At 33.3% G+C, this 22,003-nt stretch overlaps 2 protein-coding genes across 2 annotated transcripts in view; one reads left to right on the top strand and one right to left on the bottom strand.

Annotated features, from left to right (window-relative positions):
• The first annotated feature begins 1,189 nt into the window (after nucleotides 1-1,189).
• On the top strand, nucleotides 1,190-2,141 carry LOC143226638 (kunitz-type serine protease inhibitor C3-like). The gene is made up of 3 exons (XM_076457854.1): nucleotides 1,190-1,346; nucleotides 1,520-1,685; nucleotides 1,938-2,141. The coding sequence occupies exons 1-3, from the start codon at nucleotides 1,283-1,285 to the stop codon at nucleotides 2,032-2,034; spliced, it is 327 nt and encodes a 108-aa protein (XP_076313969.1). The 5' UTR covers nucleotides 1,190-1,282; the 3' UTR covers nucleotides 2,035-2,141.
• A 12,288-nt stretch (nucleotides 2,142-14,429) lies between these two features.
• LOC143226938 (uncharacterized) overlaps nucleotides 14,430-22,003 on the bottom strand; it is a 32,514-nt gene continuing 24,940 nt past the window's right edge. Inside the window, exons 4-5 of the mRNA XM_076458494.1 lie at nucleotides 20,218-20,388; nucleotides 14,430-14,686 (exon numbers count right to left, since the gene is read on the bottom strand). Of these exons, the coding sequence (XP_076314609.1) occupies nucleotides 14,430-14,686; nucleotides 20,218-20,388 (428 nt within the window). The remainder of the gene's footprint in view (nucleotides 14,687-20,217; nucleotides 20,389-22,003) is intronic.

The raw sequence follows: 22,003 nt of genomic DNA, 5'->3' as shown, positions 1-22,003 counted from the left end.
TTATAGTCACGTGCTATACATTGAAACTTTCCTTATTATCAGCGTTCAGACATTCGAAATTATCACATATTTTAAATTATCCCGAGTTTCTCAAGAGATATTTAAATATCTTTCTGTCTGTATAGATATTTCTTATCTCCTCAGTAATATCGGTCAGAAGCTACTGGTGAAACACCTTCGTCTGGTTAGAGGAAAATCATCTCATGTTTTTTAAAGTAGGCTTAAAGTTGTTGTCTTTTAATATAATGTACACTTTTCCAAGTCACATATGTATAATATTAAACTGAACATAACACACAGAAACATTAACAGTAAGTGTTTGTAATATGTGTGTTGACTGTATAGACAGAACGTTTTTAGTCTGATGTAACACAACATGGTAAAAGTATATAACCAGTTCAGTGTGATAAACACATTAATAAAAGTCTTGTGATGATTGGTACTTTCGTTTTTCAACATTTCTTTTAAAGATTTTTGAAAGACAATTACAAAGACCTGTTAAACATCTTTGTCACACGTGTTTTTGATTCGTTACTATAAAGCTGATAGAGACATCTAACTGCTTCTTCAACTTTCAACGAGACTCATTTTAGTTGAGTTTTATGAACAAATCAAACAATTAGTTCAGCAATTAATGATTGTTAAAACAAAACGTGAAAGCACAATCTAGTAAAACTAAGTTATCTGTGTTACGTTAAATATCATCTGTCCTAAACTTGTCAATTAAAGAAACGTTATAACATTTTAGTTGTCATGACAACATTAATGTAATTTTAAACACGTACTGGCCGTGACCTAGAAACCAAGTTAACGTCCAGTTATGAAATTATGTTCACTTGACATGGTGTAATACCTCTTTCTTGTAATTGTAACAATGCGATTAAGACACAGTTAAACAGTTATTTATATTTTCAAAATATCGATTAACTACATTTTCAGAAATCGAAACGTATATTGTTAGTAATTTCAATTGTCTAAATTATACTATTTTACTAACAACTTCCGTGACGTCAGTTATACTGTTACATGTATAGTGTAACACCGTACAACAAACTGTAGATAAGAAAAATATATAATTTTTCTTTTACCAAGTAAAACCGGTTCAGTACATTATTACAACAATAAAATGTACTAGGTTTTTCCGAAATTAAGCAAGTCTGGAAAGTCACGTGAAGACTGGATCACATGTCAATGTCTTTTTCTGGGATGTTTTGTATATAAGTGTTCATGGTTGTTAAGAATTATTCTGTATCCATCAATTCTGCAGTAACGAACAACAAAAATGTATCAGAAACTGATGTTGTTGCTTCTGGTGACGTCACTTTGTAGCTTCTCAGTAATAGCAGGTAAGGTTGGATTTCGTTACATGTTCAGTGAGGGTTGATTCAGCATAACATAGGAAAACCTGCTTGTTTTTGTGTTACGTTGTGTTTTCTGTAAATGGAGGTATCTTTTAATATATAATTACATTTAACATATTCACTTTTCAACTGTCAGTGACTGTTTTATATTTTCACAGGTTTCGACTGTTGGTCTAAACCTGACCCAGGTCCTTGCTATGCTTATTTCACCAGGTATTACTATGATCCAGCCAGCCACCGCTGTAAATCGTTTATTTACGGGGGGTTGTGCGGGAAATGGAAACCGTTACAAAACAAGATCACACTGTTTCGCTGTTTGTGCTGGTTTGTAAATAATGTTTATTTTGTTGTTGGTCTGTACAAACTTTGTGAATTATATATTGTAAGAAAGAACGTAAAGCTATATATGATATTTAGTAAAACGTAACTTGTTATAAATGTTTAAAAGAGACGAACAAAATGTAGATATATTTACAGTAAATATTATATATTTATAATATTTACATCAGATAAAACAATTCTAAATACAGTTAAAAGTTAGAATTTCAATAATTTATTTATCCTGATTTTCTTTAGGAACGTAACAGAGTTGAATATTTTGGGAAAAGCTGATGATAATGAACGAGAAGACGATACTTTATGTTGTCACACGTTATTGTCAGATGTGTCTTAATATGTGTGTGTTCAGTAGATTTCAAACACAGCGTGATGTCTTGTTTATGTATTATTCGAAATTTCTTATACTGGAAAATAAAAACTGATTTCAAGTCTGGAATAAAATATTATTAATTATTTCATTGGTCGTAATAATAAACACAGGAAACTTGTGTTGCAAACATTAACCTGACATAGTTATCCAATAAACCATAGTTTATAAATAGTACTTTAAAACTATGATTATAGTTACAGATTAAGTACTCAAAATAAAACTAATCTCAGAATGTTGTATTGTAATTATGGGCGTGGATAATTAACAGCAGGAAATGAAAATTGATAATATATTATAGATTGTGTTGCTTTGAACTTAACTTTAAACAAATCAACGAAGCAGCTCACGGTTTTTTAAGTTTATACATTCCAGAAAAAAATCTTCTTTTAACTTGAACTTTATATTCTGTGTTATTGACATGAATTATCAGCGAAACTTGGCCAGTTTTATAAATGCCAGTTGTGTTAATAGAGGCAACTCTCCTGTTAACCTTTCAATAATACCATTTTTGACACAAGTGACAAGAATCTGAACTTGTTCTTCCATTGTCGTGTTTGTGAGATAACGAATTTTATTATTGGACTGTAAACGCTGTCTGCAGAAGAAGCTAATGTTTTAGAGTAGTTTTAGACATGATACACAGTCTGAACGTGCAATGTTTGAAGATGTGTCTTCTGTTTGTGTCATTCAATTCCGAAAAAGTTCTAATGAGATGAAACTGAACATTCACAACTTCTTCCAGTCTCCTCTATAATTTATTTAACTGTCTTTTGATACTTGAATCAATAGAACTGCGAGACAAATAATGTTACAAATAAGACTTACTTTTCACATATTCTAGAATCTAAGCCAATAAATAATGTCTTTGTTTGCTTTTGAATTTTGCGTCAAACTACACGAGGAAAATCTGCGCTAGTCGTCCCTAATTTAGGAATGTAAGGCTACAAAGAAGGCAGCTTGTGATTACCCCTCATGAACAACTTATGGGCTACTCTTTTACCAACGAATAGTGGGATTCATCGTTACATTATAACGCCCCCACAGATGAAAGAACGAGCATGTTTGGTGTGACGGGGATTCGAACTCGCGACCCTCAGATTACGAGTCGAACACACTAACCTCTTATACCTATGAATGATTTTACCTGTAATTACAAGGTATTCTATGGTTATTGTACTGTCTTACGTGAGTTGTGTTGTATTCTTACAAGCGTGAGTAAAGCCGTGAAATTCTAGTAATTTTCTAAATTTAAGATTTTTAAAAAAGTGTTTTCTATCTGTTTATAAACGCTTTTCTTTTTTACTCAATGTAAATAACATGTTTAATAAATTATGTTTTGTTTCCATATAATAATAAAATAAAGAAACATTCCTGTAGGTCCAGGTTAAACAGTTTTAAGTTATCTAGTAATGGTGATTACGATACTGAAACTGAAAGAAAACATTAAATAACATATTGAAAGAACTGATGAAAAAGATGTAATTATTTTATTGTTAATTATAGGTAATTAAAATAAGGTCTCTATGACAACTAAAGTATTATGTCTTTAACTAATTAAACGGCCCGGTATGGCGAAGTGGTAAGACAATCGACTCGTAAATTGAAGGTCGCGGGTTCGAATCCCCGTCACACCAAACATGCTCGATCTTTCAGTAGTGGGGGGGTTATACTGTGGCGGTCAATCTCACTATTCGTTTGAAAAATATTAGCCCAAGAGTTGGCGGTTAGTGGTGATGACAAGCTGCCTTCCCTCTTACACTGCAAAATTAGGGACGGCTAGCGCAGATAGTCCGCGTGTAGGTTTGCGAAGAATTCAAAAACCAATTAACCGATACATTCTAAATTTTCTGAAAGACGACATTTATTCACATTGACTATCAGATTTAGGTTTAGGTGATTAACTTGTGAATCCGTTGTTTCATTTAAACCTATTTAAACCTAGATGTTAAACCTAGTTTATAACAGAATATATTTCAACAGCAGAAAGTGATAGATCAGTTATCATCGACCGACAATGTAAAGTCTGACAGACATATCTAAACAAACAAAAGTTCCCAAGTCTTTCTAGGATCTTAGAGAAAATAATAAAATTGACTTTTTCCGTATTAAAATGGTTATAAAAAAGTTCTACAGGATAACGTTTCACAAACAACATGGAACCGAGTTTTAATATAACTGTCGAATTTCACCACGAGAAAGCTTAAATATATACGTATAGTCTACATAAATAAAAATGCTTCTACGAATATTACATTTTAATTTGGAGAAATAGGAAATTACTTAAATATAAATAATAAAACTATTTGAAACAAATTAGTTATTTGAAAAACACAGAAAATAGAATAACCTATAGCACTGATTTTATTTGCATGTAAGTGATATGATTTTATTGTAGAGTTTCTGAGAAAAAATAACACTATGTTTGTAGGTAAGTATTTTTATTTATTACAAATGTTTAATATCTACGGAATACACTTTGGGTTTTATTGTAAATATATGTTAATTAAAGCATCTGTCTTGTTAGATAATTAATACTTTACTGTTGTTAGTAAATTCTGGTTATACACAGAGGTAATGAAATATATACTTCAGTTCATTATAGATGATCCAATCATTCTATTGTAACTTACTGGATATAACGTTCACGAATGTTCCACAATATGAAACCAGATTCGCTTCTTTTTTGTTTTGGGTTTGGTCATTTCCTCGGCTCCATTTTCTTCTCTGTACCCGAGACACAGAAGAATCATTGGTTCGTTTCCTCAGTCGTCGGAGTCTTCTTCGAACCACAGAGACCTGCCCAGTTGACCCAGGGCAGAATCCATGAAGGTCAACATACCTTCAGATAAAGAAAAAAGACACAGTTGAAAACTGTAGGTTTCTTCTCCAACTCGCCTATACATAAGTAAAATGGCCACTTTGATACAGTGAAACTGTTGAGATTTACCTTCTAACCTGTGTGTCTCTCATTTCAGGAAATATTTCTGAAACCTGCTGATTCGGTCACTTTTCGTAATTTTCCTTAGAATCGAAATTAGAGGTTGCGTGAGGGACGATGGGTGGTATTGCTGGTCGATCATCATGTGCCCACCCTGTATTTGTCACTCCACACATCTTTGGAGGCCCTAGCTATGTGTGTTTCTTCGTATTGTAACATCAGCATTTGTTTTATCCAATTGTCTCCCAGAGAGACCTATGATCAATCAGATCTTGCTGTTCTCCTATTGTAATCCTAGGGTACCTTAATGAACATAATCTCCTTAGGGAAGGTACTGATATTGAATGGAGGTGTCGATCCCTGGAGTGTACGTTTTTGGAACACATCCCTTCTCTCTTCAACACTGGTTATTATTCTTATTTTAATACATCTAATCATAACTACTATTCATCTCTCGGTCTGCTCCATTTCACTGTTCTCCCACTTTATATGGATGGTTGACGGTAGCCCACGAAGCAGTAATAATTTCCCTATTTTCTTAAGAGAAAATGGTGGTGAATGCTACTTGACCCGTGTGACCCGGTGGAAGCTGGACCAAGCCAACTGGCCCTCTTTCACTGCTCTCACGGAACTTGTTTGTAAGTCTTTGATGAACGACTATGTGGCAGCAGTGTCTTACTTTATTATCCAGGCAGCTGCTCATTGTATTACTGAAACCTCAATAGGTTTTACAAGTTAGCCTCTTTCGTGGTTGAATCAGCACATGGCACGGAAACCTCAAAAACGAATCTGACAAACACTTTGTAGCTATCGCACACTTTCGAAACGCATCGCTTTTCAGCAGGCCAGTTCACATGCGCGGGAGGTAAGACATCAAATTCAGAAGGAATCTGGGATTAAATTCACAACCAGTTTGTCTTCTACGACCATTTCCAAGTCGTGCGGTACAAGGTTCGGAAGTCCAGTGGACAGTGTAATTTGTTTCCCCCTTTCCATTTTGCTCACCTAAGTGCAGGAAGTTCCTGGTGCCCGGAAAATCACCGATACTCTCGGTGAAAACTTTTACCTGATATCTAGCTCTTCTGCTTCATCCTCCATCTTCTTAGCCATCAAGACTCCGGAGAACGATCACCTCTTTTCTTTCCAGCTGATCGTCTCTATGACTAAACTCGCTCTTTTACACTGGTGGAGTTGAAGCTGGTTCTTTTACATTGTTCAGATCTGATGATTTACACTACGAGATGCTGTATCATCTATTGCTTGCCTATCCTCCTATTCTTTCGGTTGTTTTTAACTGGATCTGGCAGGAGAATGTTGGATTGCGTGGCAATTTATCTATTTTTATTAAAATTGTTTTTATGGGAAGGCGATTTCAACTTCCTGTGGGTTCGACAATTTCCTGTTCTTTTCTAAAGTAACTTCGAGTCCCTCAAAGCTGTGTCTTGAGTGTCATACTTTTCAGTGTAAAGATTAATGACATAACTGAACAACTCTCTCTAACAGTTGGAAACGGGCTCTGTGTTTCCACTTCATGTAAACACACCTTTAGTATTGTCAGAAATTAACTGATATATATCTTGTAGTACAGTCAGACTTCATGTAAACACACCTTTAATATTGTCAGAAATTAATGGATATATATCTTTTAGTACAGTGAGAACTTCATGTAAACACACCTTTAATATTGTCAGAAATTAATGGATATATATCTTGTAGTACAGTGAGAACTTTATGTAAACACACCTTGAAGAATAGTCAGAACTTAAAAGATACACACCTTGTAGTGTATTCAAAGCGTTATGTAAACACACCTTTTATATTGTCAGAAATTAATTGATATATGTCTTGTAGTACAGTGAGAACTTCATGTAAACACACCTTTAATATTGTCAGAAATTAATGGATATATATCTTGTAGTACAGTGAGAACTTCATGTAAACACACCTTTAATATTGTCAGAAATTAATGGATGTAAATTTTATAGAATAATAATATTTGAGCTAATGTATCTCAGTCACTCTTAGAAGCGATGAAAACTTTTAATCACTGCTTTTATGTGTTCGAACTTGGAATTATTCCGACTTCTGATATTTTCTTACGAAATATTACTGTAATGTGTATCACTGGATAACAACTGTTCGGTACGTGTGACAAACACCATGTTTTGTACATTTGATAAACATTTGTTAAACAGTTTTTTTCCATATCCCCAACTGTATTGTTCAGATAATTTGTTCTTGAAAGACCATGAAGTTTTTCTTGCTCAAAAATATTTACCTTCTTCTTTTCCCAGTGGAAATAAAAGTTGTTGTTTTTAATATATATATATATTTTATACTTCTAATAATTGTAACGCTGAACAAGTGAACTGCACGAAATTTGGCAATACTACATGCTGGATATTTCAGTTCTGCAGGTAGCAGCACTGCAGCAGAAACCCAGAGATAACACAACTTTTGTAACAACATCACTGGGGTATAAAGGTGTGGTCTCAAGATGACTCACATGGGTATGGAAACGTTAATTAAAAAAAAACAAATAGTGTTTGAATACCCATTCCAGTCTTCTTGAAAATACATTTTTACTTCAACTTAACAAAGGAACATTCTATGTATTTATATCTAATGAGCTCTAAATCAATGTGTATAACCTGTATGTTATTGTATAGCGATATATAACCTGTAGTTTGATAGATAACGATACATAACTCTTAGATTATAACATAATGATATATAATCTGTTGTTCATTGAATAACAATATGTAAATTGTAGATTATTGTATAATGATATGTAGCCTGTAGTTAGTAAATATAACCCGTAGTTTATTAAATAACGAGATATAACCCGTAATTTATTAGACAACGATATATAACCTGTAAGTTATTAAACAACGATACATAACCCGTAAGTTATTAGAAAACGATAATAACCCGTAAGTTATTAAACAACGATACATAATCCGTAACTTATTACACAACCATATGTAACCTGTAAGTTATGAGACAACGATATATAACCTGTAAGTTATTAGACAATGATATATAACCTGTAAGTTATTAGACAATGATATATATTACCACTGAAAATAGAAGCTTGTTTCTTTGTTTGTTTTTGAATTTCGCACAAAGCTACTCGAGGGCTATCTGTGCTAGCCGTCCCTAAATTAGCAGTTTAAGACTAGAGGGAAGGTAGCTAGTTATCACCACCCACCACTAACTGTTATATTCACGTTCAATATACTACAGTAGATGTTCCTAGAAGAGCAAAATGTTTCTACAGAACACAACAAAGGAAACATTGTTTGCAAATGTGAAACAAGGAGCCATGAACCCTGCTTTTGTTTCTTATCGATTTTCATTCCCACCACGACCCCTATTAATGAAACTCGTATCCTGGCGGCTATTTCTAGCCTAGTCCTCCATAAGAAGCATATGGTTCGGGTGTTGACCTGCAAGAATTTCCTGTGAAAATATGAAGCAATCACTAACAGTTTAAAAGTGAAATAAACCTTAGAGACCCCTACAATCGTAATGAAAGTTTCTGCATATCTTGTAGTTATAGCTGAAAATTATAAACCTATCATTAGCTAATGCTTACACTGAGAATATAACAGTGGTTTATCAGAGTAATTCTGATATGAAAATATACAGTTTAGATATGTTCACATCAACACTCGAAACACTCACGTAGAAACTCAGCAAATAATCTTCAAACATGTATCGTAACGTAACGGACAATTGACTATTTAATATTCACCGAAATCAACACCCACAGAAAAACTAAAACACACCAATCACATCTGTGGATATTGAGAAGATACAAAGTGACGTCACAAGATCATATTTCTTGTTCATTACGCCAGAAACTGACTAGAAACAGTACGTCGTAAAAAACCGTGGGCACGTGTGTATAAAACGCTTCAGCAAGTGACATTAATTAGTGATCCAATCTTACCCTGATTTGTATTTGTTGATAGGTGTCCTTCAAGGTCACAACGACGACGCATAATTTTGCGCTAGCCCTCCCTAATTTAGCAATGTTAGACTAGACCAGGCTGGTTTTACTATAAATCGAGCTGACCGTCGCTAGGCCGAGTAGCGGCAGGTAGCGGTGCCATACTGACCATCCACTAGTTTTCTGCTTAAGTAAAATATAACATAAATAACACAGCTAGTAGAAAACGGTACACTTGAAAATATATTATATTAACAACTCACCATTTCGTAACTTCGGGAAAACTAGTACCTGAGTCTTTAAAAATAATGTACAGAACCGGTTTTATTTTAGTGATAAAACACAAAACGTATTAATAAATTAACGGAAAAATAAAATAACCTGACTCACAACATGTGATTTTCTCATGTTCCATACTGGCAACCGTCAACGAACACGTAACAAAAATACCACCATACTTGTGATTACAGAAAAGTGACGTCACTATGAAAACAACCAATTTTTTTATTTATAAATCTCTCTCGTTCGTTACTCAAAAATCTAAGTTTATATCGTGAGTCTAAAACCATAATTAGTTCTCATTTCGTTCAAAAGACGGAGCTATGAGAAAAAAAATGTCTTTAATTCATAAGCTTACACTTCAAATTCTCAGAGCCAATCTATGATCCCTCATGTCGATGTTGAACTTTTAGTGTTTTGAACTACTGGACGTTAACTTAGATTCTAGGTTAGAGAAAATTTTGTTTACCATCGCGTTATTGACACCGTAAAGATTAAAATGTCATAACATTTGTTTATTTTTATAAGTTTTACATTTTCTACAAAGAAACACTTTTATGAGATATAATTTAAACTGTTTTGTCAAAATGTAATTTCAGGTTTTTCGTTAACACTAATTTATTTATTTTATTTAATTATAAAATTCAGGTAAAACCGGTTTCGTAAAACATTGTAAAAGTAACTTTCTTCTGTAGTTAGTTAAGTATGTTAAGTCAGGTGAACGTTTGTTTTATTGGGAGAATGAATGAACGTCCAATTAACAGCTGGTATTTGATTGTTCTTTACTGATAAATTTCACGTAAGTTGTATATTGAGGCCTGAGAATTAACTTTATTAACAACTGTAGCTCTGTAACGTAAGTTTATTTCACTTTATTAATAACTTCAGTTGAACTATACTCACATGTAAATTATGTTAATGAACTACAATTCTTTTTTAAATTCAAATCAAACCAGTTCAGTCCATCATCATATAAATGAAAGTTCTAGATTTTTAGAGGTCACTGAAGGCTGGAATGTCACATGAAGGTTGAATGACTGGACAATGTCACTTGTAGAGAAGTTTAATACACATGTTCCCGTAGTAACTTGATACCTATTTTGTCTCCGTCAGTTCTAGAGTAACAGACGATAAAGATATATCAAAAATGTTGTTCTGTTATAATGTTACTATTTTTATATAAATCCATTGACGAAGTTTTCTATAGAGTTTTCGAGTCCCTATATCAAGATATTTGAGGTGGAAATGATTCATATCACAAAACTACCAAGGCAAATAACATCTTTAGAATACCCTAACTATAGATATTAACTAAATCTAGGCTTTAACTTTTAAACTATAAATAAGAAATATGGAAAAATATGTTAGGTTTTATGTGTGGACTGGATTCTTTGCTGTAAGTGTCTGTGACTTGTTGGTGATAAATTTCAACCATAAATAATCAGCATACACTCCACTTGTTGTAAAATATATTATTAAAACGTGTCAAACATATATACATATGTTCGTTACACTGTTGGTAATCACGGTTGAATCCAGATATTTAAATAATTGTATTATTTTTCCGTGATAATTCACACAGGCTCGTTTATTTACTTTACAACGGGATAGAGACCATGTCTCACCAGGTTTTGGTCAAAGAGATCTTGAAAGTTTCTTGTTTCAAATTGAGAACTTAGATACGTTAGGAAACTTTAATATTAAACTGAGAAGGTAATTTGGTAATTATAACAATTATTTTTCAAGATGAAAAATCATATATTGTTCCAAAGATTGTTTGTATGTTTGTTTTTTGAATTTCGCGCGAAAGTACTCGAGGACTATCTTCGCTAGCCGTCCGTTAATTTAGCAGCGTCACAATAGAGGGAAGGCAGTTTGTTATCACTACTCACCGCAAAGTTTTTAGGTATTCTTTCAACAACGAATAGTGGAATTGACCGTCACATAATAACGCTCCTATGGCTGAAAGAGCGAGCATATTTGATGCGACGGCTATTCGAACTCGCGACCCTCAGATTACGAGTCGAAAGTCTTAACCACCTGGCCGTGCAGAGTCTGTTCCAAACAATTCGGCACTATGTTCATAAAATGTACGTCTTATTAAAAAGAAACGGTTCTATTTCAATAAAACAATGTGAACCACATTTTTCAGTTGAACACAAGAAACAAACATTTTTCACAAACTGAAGTCCCCAGTGGCACAGTGGTATGTCTTCAAACTTACACACTAAAAACCGGGTTTCGATACCCGTGGTGGGCAGAGCACAGATAGCTCTTGTGTAGCTTTGTGCTTAATTCAAAACAAACAAACAAACAATTCTGACTCATGGTTATAATTTTGCCCGGCATGGCCAAGCGTGTTCGCCCTTTCAGCCGTGGGGGCGTTATAATGCTATGGTCAATCACACTATTCGTTGGTAAAAGAGTAGCCCAAGAGTTGGCGGTGGGTGGTGATGACTAGCTGCCTTCCCTTTTGTCTTACACTGCTAAATTAGGAACGGCTAACACAGATAGTCCTCGAGTAGGTTTGCGCGAAATTCAAAAATAAAACAAAGAGTGATTAATTATATTGTTGGGGGAAGAGGTCTCGTGCACCTGACCCTCCTGGGTATTTAAAATTAACATACCCAAATACCCACACAGAAGAAACGAAATTACTTTGAAAAGTTTTCTGTTTGTTAAGCCTTTCTTGTCATTTCGATAATAACATAGATTACAGTTCATAGATTTTCATTGTATTACTTACTATCTGTTTAACAATAATATTTAATTAATAATAATTACTGAAAAATGTATTATTAATTCTTTCTTTTTTTCCTTTTATCTTCAATATAAATTCTCGAAAGTTAATATTTAATCTCAATAGATGGCAGGACCAAGTACATTAAATTATTTGGATTGGTTAATTCATATATCAAGGTACACAGTGGAATATCTTCAGTGTTTCCATCACCGATATCGAATCTAGAGTTTTAACTTGAAATTCTTTCAAACCTACTTCTGACCCAAGGTTGTTTGTTAACGCTGACTCTATTCTACACTGAAAATCATTCATCTTGTGCTTGTCTTCTCTGATGAACATTTACCCCACCAGTGGGTTATTTACTTTCAGAATAATTTCTTATGGAACGTAATTCTGATTAATTTGGTATTTCATTGGCTTTCTGTTAATTCTCCATATCTTTGATTAATATCTATTTTACTCGGAGATTAGTTTTATTTTAAACACTAAATGTCTGATTATAATTACAGTTTTCAAGCACTACTTATAAACTATGGTTTATTGGATAATTATATCAGGTTAATGTTTGAAATGTAGGCTTCCTGTGTGTATTATAACGAATGACGAGTCGATTAATAAGAATTCATGTCAGACTTGAAATTCGTTTTATTTGCCTGTATTAGGAATACAAAAGAATACATAATACATCATTCTCTGTTACTAATCAATCGAACACAAACATGTTTAGATATATTTGACGATAACATAAAGTATCGTCTTCTTGTCCACGATCTTCAGTTTTTCCCCAAATATTCATCTCTGTCACATTTCTGAAAAAAGAAAATTTATATATTACTGAGGTCTCAGTTTTAGTTATAGTTACCATTTTAGTTACAGATAGATAAATCTGGTCTCATTATTACTTGTGTGAGTTACTTCTTAGAGCCACGTAATTACTCATGGTCAAGTATACCAACCTGGTGGTACCTCACTTGGCATGTTCGACTTTTCACCCTTGAAACAGTTAACGTGACGGTCAACCCAACTATTTGGTTGCAGATGTACCAGGGCTGTGTTCACAATGACTCATTTCTATCCCTTCTAAACAGGTCACAGCTGGCACAGATTTGAACGAAACTATAAAAACAAACAACACTTGTCTGACAAACGTGGTCAAACTAAATTTTGTTTTTTTCAATATTTCTATGGAAAGACTTTCTTAAGTGGTTAAAATTTTTTTCATGTTAAAATACAATAAGTATATGAATACTTTATTTATTTATAACAATACTTTAAGAATATTCTTAATACCAATGTTCTTAACATCAGTTTAAGAATATTAAATTTTTCCCGGTAATTTAAGGACTAATCGAAAACTATAGATTTTTATTACTTTTACATTCTAGTTTATTATACGAAGAGTACTATCTGCGAGTCGAATGCCTTAACCCATCACTGTGCGAATATAGTGAATGTACTGAACATGTGTGACAAGTAACTCACATAACAGCAACATTTGAAAATCTAAAACTATAGAGACGTAAGGCCTAACATGATCCTGAAATATGAAATTATATATTGGTTAGGGTCGTTTCAATAATGGATGTTAGTATCTGTAAGCTCCAGAAATTGATAAAATACACTTTAAAATGTTCAAATGTAATAAATATATGTTAAAAAGAAATCCATGTCGTATTCTCCAGGCACTAGATACTAATCGGTTTATGATTTATAAATGAATTCGATAAAAACTACAGTATCACAAAAACAATGTGTGGATTCCAACAAAACCTATGCTTTCTTTAATTGTTGATATACGTAAGTGGTTATAACAGTAACTCAGTACGTGGTTCTAACAATACTGTATTATAAATACCATTTTACTACTTGGTAATAAATGCAATGTAATATATAGAGTAACGATAATGCGGTATTTTGTGTTAACAACATATGCTACTTAGTGTTAATAATAATACATTACTTGATATTAACAGTAAGGCACTACTTGACGTCGATAATAACACTTTATAACACAAATAACACTATGTAACACAAATTTTGTTCCTGGATAGTGTGTGTTATTTCTCAATTGCTTATGTTGTAAAAATACAGAAAATGGCCATTATTCCCTTCAAACTTTGCCTTTGTGACCTGGATAACGAAGTTTAGAAATTAACCTATTTTCTATGTAAAACTGGATAAATTTGCACATTTTCATTTACATAAAATCTGAATGAAACAACATATGAATCGAGGTGTACTTGTACTAAAGTTATACAAAAATGAACAAAATGTTTATAAATGAGTAGTTTTCCAGATTTGTAAAACATTTTCAAATATAATATCAGTATTCGACTTTGTTAAACCAAGATCTCTGATCAAGTCATTGAGGCCTCTTTGGTTGGGGTAGTGTGGGTTTCTCTCACCAGCTGCATCTCTGAAATTGTAATGTGGATCTTCAACGTCTACCTCCTCTTCTGATTTGCTGCTTTCCTCTGAGGATGGCTGTTTTCTCTCTGACAGAGTGGATACAGGGAGCTCAGAGCAGTGTGGCACTGGGGTGATGGAAGGTCCGGATACATGATAACAGACGCATTCTTGCCAGCCCGACATTTGAAAGGGTCCCCCATGCAGAAGTAGCAATTGCGTGAGTGGTCAGTGAGTTCACATGAAATTCTTGAAATAGCGAACTTTATGGCTTTCTTTTCCCCTCTGTACCATCCTGCAATAGAGCGAAACAAAATTGTTATTATGAAGAATAAATGTATTTCATCTAGAACTAATGTATAAGAGGTTCATGGAAGTTATTTTATATGTGATATTTTTCTCTACTATTGGAAATTAAAAATAAATTAAAATATGTTTAAATTTTAAAAGGTCTAAAATTTGTATTAGCTTAGTTATCACCATTAGATTCCATCTAGAAACACAGAACCGCAATCGCTTGCGGATTCTTCAACAACTATTTGAGTGAGTAGGTTGTTAGCCCAATGCACCGAGCCGTCCCTAATTTAGCACTGTAAGACTAGAGGGAAGGCAGATAGTCATCACAACCCATTGCCAACTCTTGGGCTACTCTTTTACCAACGAATCGTGGGTTTGACCGTCACTTTATAACGCCCCCACGGCTAGGAGGGCGAGCATGTTTGGCGCAACGCGGGCGCGAACCCGCGACCCTTGGATTAGAGTCGCACGCCTAACGCTGGGCCATGCCAGGCGTAAAATTTGTATAATATAAAATATTACTATTCAAGTAATCAAAACTTGTCCGTCTTACCTTCTACATGTTTTTTTGTTTTTGTTTTGCAGTGCCCGCGGGTAAAATGAAGTCTCCAGGGGTTGTATTGATCCCCGATAAGCATGCTGAAATATGCCTTGTAGGCTTCACACATTTTAGCAGATGCTGTCACAGAGTACTTTTTACGCTCTTGTCTTGATATATTGGCCACATACATAGCTGAATATGTCTGGAGAATGTTGGAAGCTTCTTGATGCTATCTCTGACCAAATCAGATAGGTCTATGTGTTCACTTAGGCAGCTAGAACTAAACTAAAGTGGTGAACCCTGTATGTATATTACTATAGAAAGTTCTAAAAAATTCTAAAAAGTTCGAAAAAATTCTCTATCAGCTCCTCAGCACTGAATCTACTTGAAATGTTCTGGAAAATGGGTAAATTTGAAAATTTCATTACCAAGGTTACAAAGGCAAACTTTGAACAGAAAAATAGTTTTTTTTTCTATTTATTTTAGGCATAAGCAATTGGGAAATAACACTTTCTGCCCAGGAACAACAAAAAGTAAAAATTTTGTTTAATAGTGTAATGTATCTCGTCATGTAACAGGAAGAAGTGTAAAATAGTGATTTTACCTGCAAAAGGATTTCAGAACTTCAACAAAACTTAAGTTTGTCATTCATGGAAAAGATATTTTTAACATGTGTGACAAACATGCGCACTTGGTATACAATAAGCACTAGAGGATATATGTAGCTATTTCTTGTGTAATTTTTAATCAAATTTTGAAAAAAACAACAAAAGGCCAACAAATAACTTGTGTTTTTTTAGTTATAGGTATTTCATACCTTTGTGAATTAAATTTTATATTTACAATCACCATCTTTTTATCATCGTAAGCTGCGATTATAAACTAGTTTGTTTTTTACATGTTCTGTTCAATGCGATAAAGTATATTTGAAATACGTGAGATTCTAAATGTTATTGAAGAAACTAAGTTAAGCCTACTTTTTAAGATCCGAGATGATTCTCATTTCATCAGGTGAAAATATTTAACCACTAGTTACTTATCAAAAATATAAAGTCTGTTAGAAATAATTAAATAAATATAAATTCTTAGATATCTTAACTGGTAAATGATATGGTGTTTCGAACGATATGTTCACAAACTTCAAGCTTACAGTACGAGCTCCGATACCTGCAAGAGTGTATCGTCTAATAATGACGGTAGTTTCATGTATTCGGTCGTTGTTATAACTTAAGGGAAATTTCGTTTATCTCAGTGTTTTACTGTATCCTAGTGGTCTGTGCGAGAAACCTCTAGGCTGTTGTTTTCCTTTCCTTTTAGTGACAGAAATAACTGTAGTGATAACAAGTTCATGGCTGTAAACCTGTTTACCAACAAAACTCTGTGTTTTATCAATGATCATAAAACTACTTGAAAACTGGATAGCAAAGTTCCAGCTCTTCTAAACAGCATTTACTTATTTAATATAAGAACATGGCTAACTGTAACTTAAGGATATTATTTGTTTGTTTAGAATAAAACACGAAGCTTGTTTTGGAATTTCGCACAAAGCTACTCGAGGGCTATCTGTGCTAGCCGTCCCTAATTTAGCAGTTAAGACAAGAGGGAAGGCAGCTAGTCATCACACCCAAAGCCAACTCTTGGGCTACTCTTTTACCAACGAATAGTGGGTTGACCGTCACAATATAACGCCCCCATGGCTGAAAGAGCGAGCATGTTTGGCGCGACAGAGATACGAATCCGCGACCCTCAGATTACGAGTCGCACACCTTCACACGCCTGGCCATGCCAGGCCAAGAAAACTTGGTAGGTCTGCGATAAATTCAACGACTTACAATGTCAAAAATGTTCGTGACCCGATTTCACCTTTGGACAGGGCTCCTATACCCACTATATAACACTGCGATAAAAACAAAACAACAACAAATACGAAATACTTTGTGTTGAAATATTGTTATTTTGTTCGGTGAGTCCTTTTACATTATTTGGTAACAATAAGGTGAAATACAGACCAAGAAAAGATAAAAAAGAAATTTCTATTTTAACAATTCTACACATATAATGTATTCTGATATAATATGTTTGTTTGTTTTTTGAATTTTGCGCATAGCTACACAAGGGCTATCTGCGCTAGTCGTCCCTAATTTAGCAGTGTAAGACTAGAGGGAAGGCCCTCAGTCATCACCATCCATCGTTATCTCTCGGGCTACTCTATAACTAACAAATAGTTGGATTCACCGTCACATTATAATGCCTCCACCGCTAAAAGGGCGACCATATTTGGTGGGACGTGGATTCGAACCTGGCTGTCTGTGATCTGTCCACTACGGTTTTCGAAACCCGCAGATATACCGATAAGCCACTGTGTGATTCTCTTAACATGTCTAATAAAGTTAACTTGATTATATTCGTTTATACATTGTTTTATAATTATTCACCATTATTTTATTTTTTTTATCATGTAGTTTCGCCTACAAGGCCTAATGCAAATAAAATCTCGAACAGCCATCTAAACCAAACTTGATAGGACGAGTACAAGAATAACAAAGTCAACTTCATCTTATTCTACGAAAACATATTTCATATTACAATCATAACGCAATGTAGTTGAAACGAATTATAAGATGATAAAACAAGCTTTTTTGAGATATGTAAATACTGGAAGAACAAACAAAATCAGGACTATATTTCTGGCTAAGCCTTTGTAACTTCGTTTCAATCTGTACAAGAATCTCGTTGGAATTTTAAACCGTATTGAGTTAAACTTTTGAAAAAAACAACAACAGCATAAGAGAAAAAAAGCCGACTTTCACCACATGTTTGATCAGAAATCTGGGACTTCTCGAAGCTCAAATATTAGAAATTAGAAAGACCAGCATTCTAGGACGAAAAAAAATGCCTCCGCCATGCAGTCACAACATGGTTAATTTTGATACCTTAACAATAGTGAAAAACATAAAAAATCGAAAACTGTCTATATCACTGATTTCGACCTGTAACAAATTATCTTGGTACCAAATCTCATGTAAGTCGGTTAACATACACACAAATACCTTCTTGATTATGCTTTCTTAGCTCAAAAGCTAAACCTAAAACAAGAATTGTCTCTTTCACTGTTTGGAATCTGTACAAAAGTATCATTGCACATAATTCCATGAATATTGGTCCTAATATGACCGAGTAACTGACCAACCCCTTCATATTATGATTTCGAGTTCTGATCCTCTTAAAAGTACTCAAAATGAACAAATCTAAGTTTTTTATACGTCAGGTGTTGGGAGAATGAAAATGTTTTATCTTGATTGGTTTAAATATGACTGTACTCGAGTCCATGATAAATATTTTCGATTGTTTGACTTCTGACTTCATAAAATTGTTTAAAATGGTTAAATCAAAACTATGTCAGAGAGTATTGACCATGTTGTAAGTTATGATTTACGTTAATAAAAAACAGAAGAATTAAAAATAAATATATAAACAGTTCGTCTCTTTTCTCTACAGATACATAGTTACTTAAAACCATAACAAACGACATTGAGATGAAGTGATGCTAAATGTGATATTATTACATTTGTAATTTAAACTACAATTGTCTAAAGATTTGTGATAATTATATTATCTGGAGATGTTTCTCTCTGTTCACTTAATATGTCCGTTTTCAGTTCAAAGTCAGATGAGTAAAATTTCGCACCTATCTTTAGTGTCTAACAAATCACTGCTGAAGAGGCCTTTCGTAAAATACCATAAGTCGTCAACTGGTTATTGAAAAGTCTCCTCAACATACGGAGTTTATACCGTAATTTCTAAACCATTGTACTGTGTATACCTGCATAATGTTTCAGCTAGGGGCCAGGCGTAGTTAGGTGAATTAAACATTTATTTGATCTTCGTACATATCTCCTTTCTAATATTCATGATTATGAGACCCCCTTTTACCCGGATTCTAATATAAAAAAAATATATAATAATAAAAACTGCCTCTTTTCTAACCCTCGAAGCTAACCAGTGTCGGGTTCAGTTAGTATTTTTGAGGATGACCACGTGGGATTAAAAGGTGATAATGACACTAAGTTTTGTTTTTCTCCTTGAATGTTTTTTTTTTACTAGCTTCCTTCCCTCTGGTACTACACTGATAAATTAAGAACGTCTAGCGCAGATAACCGTCGTATAGCTTTACGCGAAATTCAAGACAAACCAAAAAATCAAATAGTACATTTATTGCCCTCTAGTGGGTTTTCCGATAACTACTGAAGATTATTTAGCTTCAGTACGGTACACAAGAGGAATTATCTTTTTGTAGGTCTGTGAGAATGATATACAAACATGCTTTGGTTTATTATTAGACATCTAGTAGGTATACAGCTACTGTAAAATTTATCTGAGTTATTAATAATTTGTCAACTACATTTATTTAATTTTATACTTAAATTGGTGTTAATTTAATGGGAGAATTGATGGTGTTGTCATAACTAAAGAATTCTGAAGTGTTGTGAGTAACCGTTGGTTATTGAATAGTGATGCTGTGTTAGGAAGATTTTTCAAATGCACGTTTCTTGTTGAGATTATAATAAAAAAGATAAATTGATAAGGTTCCATTCTACTATACAAATAATTATTTTATTTTCATGTATTACAATAACAATTTAAAATAACCCATAAGACATCATGTTCTGTTATTAATATTAATGTGCTCAAGACAAACATGTTTAATTGTATCTGAGAATGAAATGTAATAAAAAATCAAATCAGTCACGTCAACGAACGTCAGCTTTTCCCAAAATATTCAAGTAGTTCACGTTCCTGAAAAAAAAAAAAACATATATATAAGAGATACCTACTTTATTAAAAACATTTCTAAAGTTTGGTTCTCGAGTAACTATTATAGATATATAAATAATACGTGCGGTGTATATTTAACGTTATTAAAGAAGATACATTTTGATATTTCTTGTAAGTACTGTTTGTAAATATAATACATATCTTCACACTACCTAAACAAGCAGCCAAACAGTCAGCTTCACTTCTATATCGGTTTTCATTCCCGTCACAGCCTCCAAAAATAAATTTCTTACACTTGTGGCTGTCTGGGTCGTAATAATAACTGGGAATATTAGCTGTACAAGGTCCTGAAACAGGTGGCGACTTGCAGTCTTTAGCTCGGCCTGTGGAGGTATGACAAAATCACTGTCAGTCGTAAATTTATGTTAAGTGTAATAGTTAAAGCTAACTTTTTCATACACTGTAGTTATATTTGAAAATTATAAACCTATCAACATATTATGCCTGTAGTAAAAGTATTATAAAATAGTTGTCTTTCAAGGCAATTCTAAGATATGAAACATTTCTGTGCTATACACCCGGACATGAAGATTTTAAAATTGTGAGTTGAAACTTAAGAACTAATTTATGAGAAGTTGTTGTTGTTTTGAATTAAGCACAAAGGTACACAATAAGCTATATGTGCTTTTCCCACCTCGGGTATCGAAACTCCGATTTTAGCGTTGTAAGTCTCCAGACATACCGCTGAGACACTGGGGGGCAATTTATGAGAAAAGTTGTAAAATACGAAACGCACGAGACGTTTCTAACATTTCTTTGAATAAACATCAACAGAATACAAAACAAAAACAAACATTCACGTGATTACTATAAACTATGTGCCGATATAATACAACACAATAATGTCTCCATGACGACTAAAACACTATTTCTTCAATTAATAAGTTCTTCATTTTATCAAAACATATTTACTGGGTCAAAGATATCTGTTAAACTAGAATCTACAATCAGGCTTAGTTAAGTCATTATGGGTTTGTTATTTTATTTATAAAATTCAAATAAACCACGTATAGCAGAACACTATAGAAGTTTTTTCACATTAAGATTTACTTCGTCTGGATCAGGTTTATGACACCAAACAAGAAAAATCTCTAATATCAACAAAGATGTCATTATAAAAAGTTTTACTATACCAACATAGTCATAAAACTAATAAGTTAATCTAAGTTTATAGCCATATTTTATAGTTTCACTTATGTAAATCGTTTGTTATTACTCCGAAACACGGACAGTTCTGTACGACTGTATAACACATCTCAACACCTGAGTTCACTTATAAGTATTTTAATTACATGTTTTAACAAATACAAACAATATTATTAAGGACAGTGTTTATCTACATGGACGACAGGGAAATCATTGTCTCAATTAGTAACGAACATTCATATTTAATTACATGCAAGTCTGTTGTTAGTTTAATATAATTATATTCTCAACAATATGTATTTTTAACACTATTATTATCAAAATAAGGATGTTGTAACCCGATCTCCACAAAGATGTATTTATTTTTATATCATTATGTTCATGTTATGTGTTAGGTCAGATATATGTAATGGATTCAGTAGCAATATGTTATCCATTCCTGTAATATAATATTTTTTATTTATTCCGTTTTTTCATTGTTGGTATTGTTTGTATTATTATCATCATTTATAGGTGATTTTAAAACTGTTTAAAGTTTTATCTAAATCTCAGATACGGACAATACTTATATATTTCTACTATATAGTTCATGTTAATTGCATCAGCTTCTAAGATTGGAAACTCGGCATGGTTAGGTGGGTTAAGGCGTTGGATTGGTAATCCTAAATTGGTTCGAATCATTGTAATACGAAAAATGCTTAACCCTTTCTTCCATGGAAGCGTTATAACGTAACGGCGAATCTCAGTTTTCGTTGGTAAAAGAATATTCCAAGTGCATTAAGACATAGTTCT

This window comes from Tachypleus tridentatus, chromosome 9 (assembly GCF_004210375.1).
Source record: "Tachypleus tridentatus isolate NWPU-2018 chromosome 9, ASM421037v1, whole genome shotgun sequence".
Classification (NCBI taxonomy): Eukaryota; Metazoa; Arthropoda; class Merostomata; order Xiphosura; family Limulidae; genus Tachypleus; species Tachypleus tridentatus.
The sequence above is the reverse complement of the archived record's forward strand: the minus strand, read 5'-3'. Positions and strand labels throughout refer to the sequence as shown.

Bases quoted from the DNA above. Each gene is read 5' to 3' on its own strand.
- LOC143226638 (XM_076457854.1), top strand. From the start codon at position 1,283: ATGTATCAGAAACTGATGTTGTTGCTTCTGGTGACGTCACTTTGTAGC. The intron at 1,347-1,519 runs GTAAGGTTGGAT...ATATTTTCACAG, and splicing joins TAGCTTCTCAGTAATAGCAG to GTTTCGACTGTTGGTCTAAA. The intron at 1,686-1,937 runs GTTTGTAAATAA...GATTTTCTTTAG, and splicing joins CTGTTTCGCTGTTTGTGCTG to GAACGTAACAGAGTTGAATA.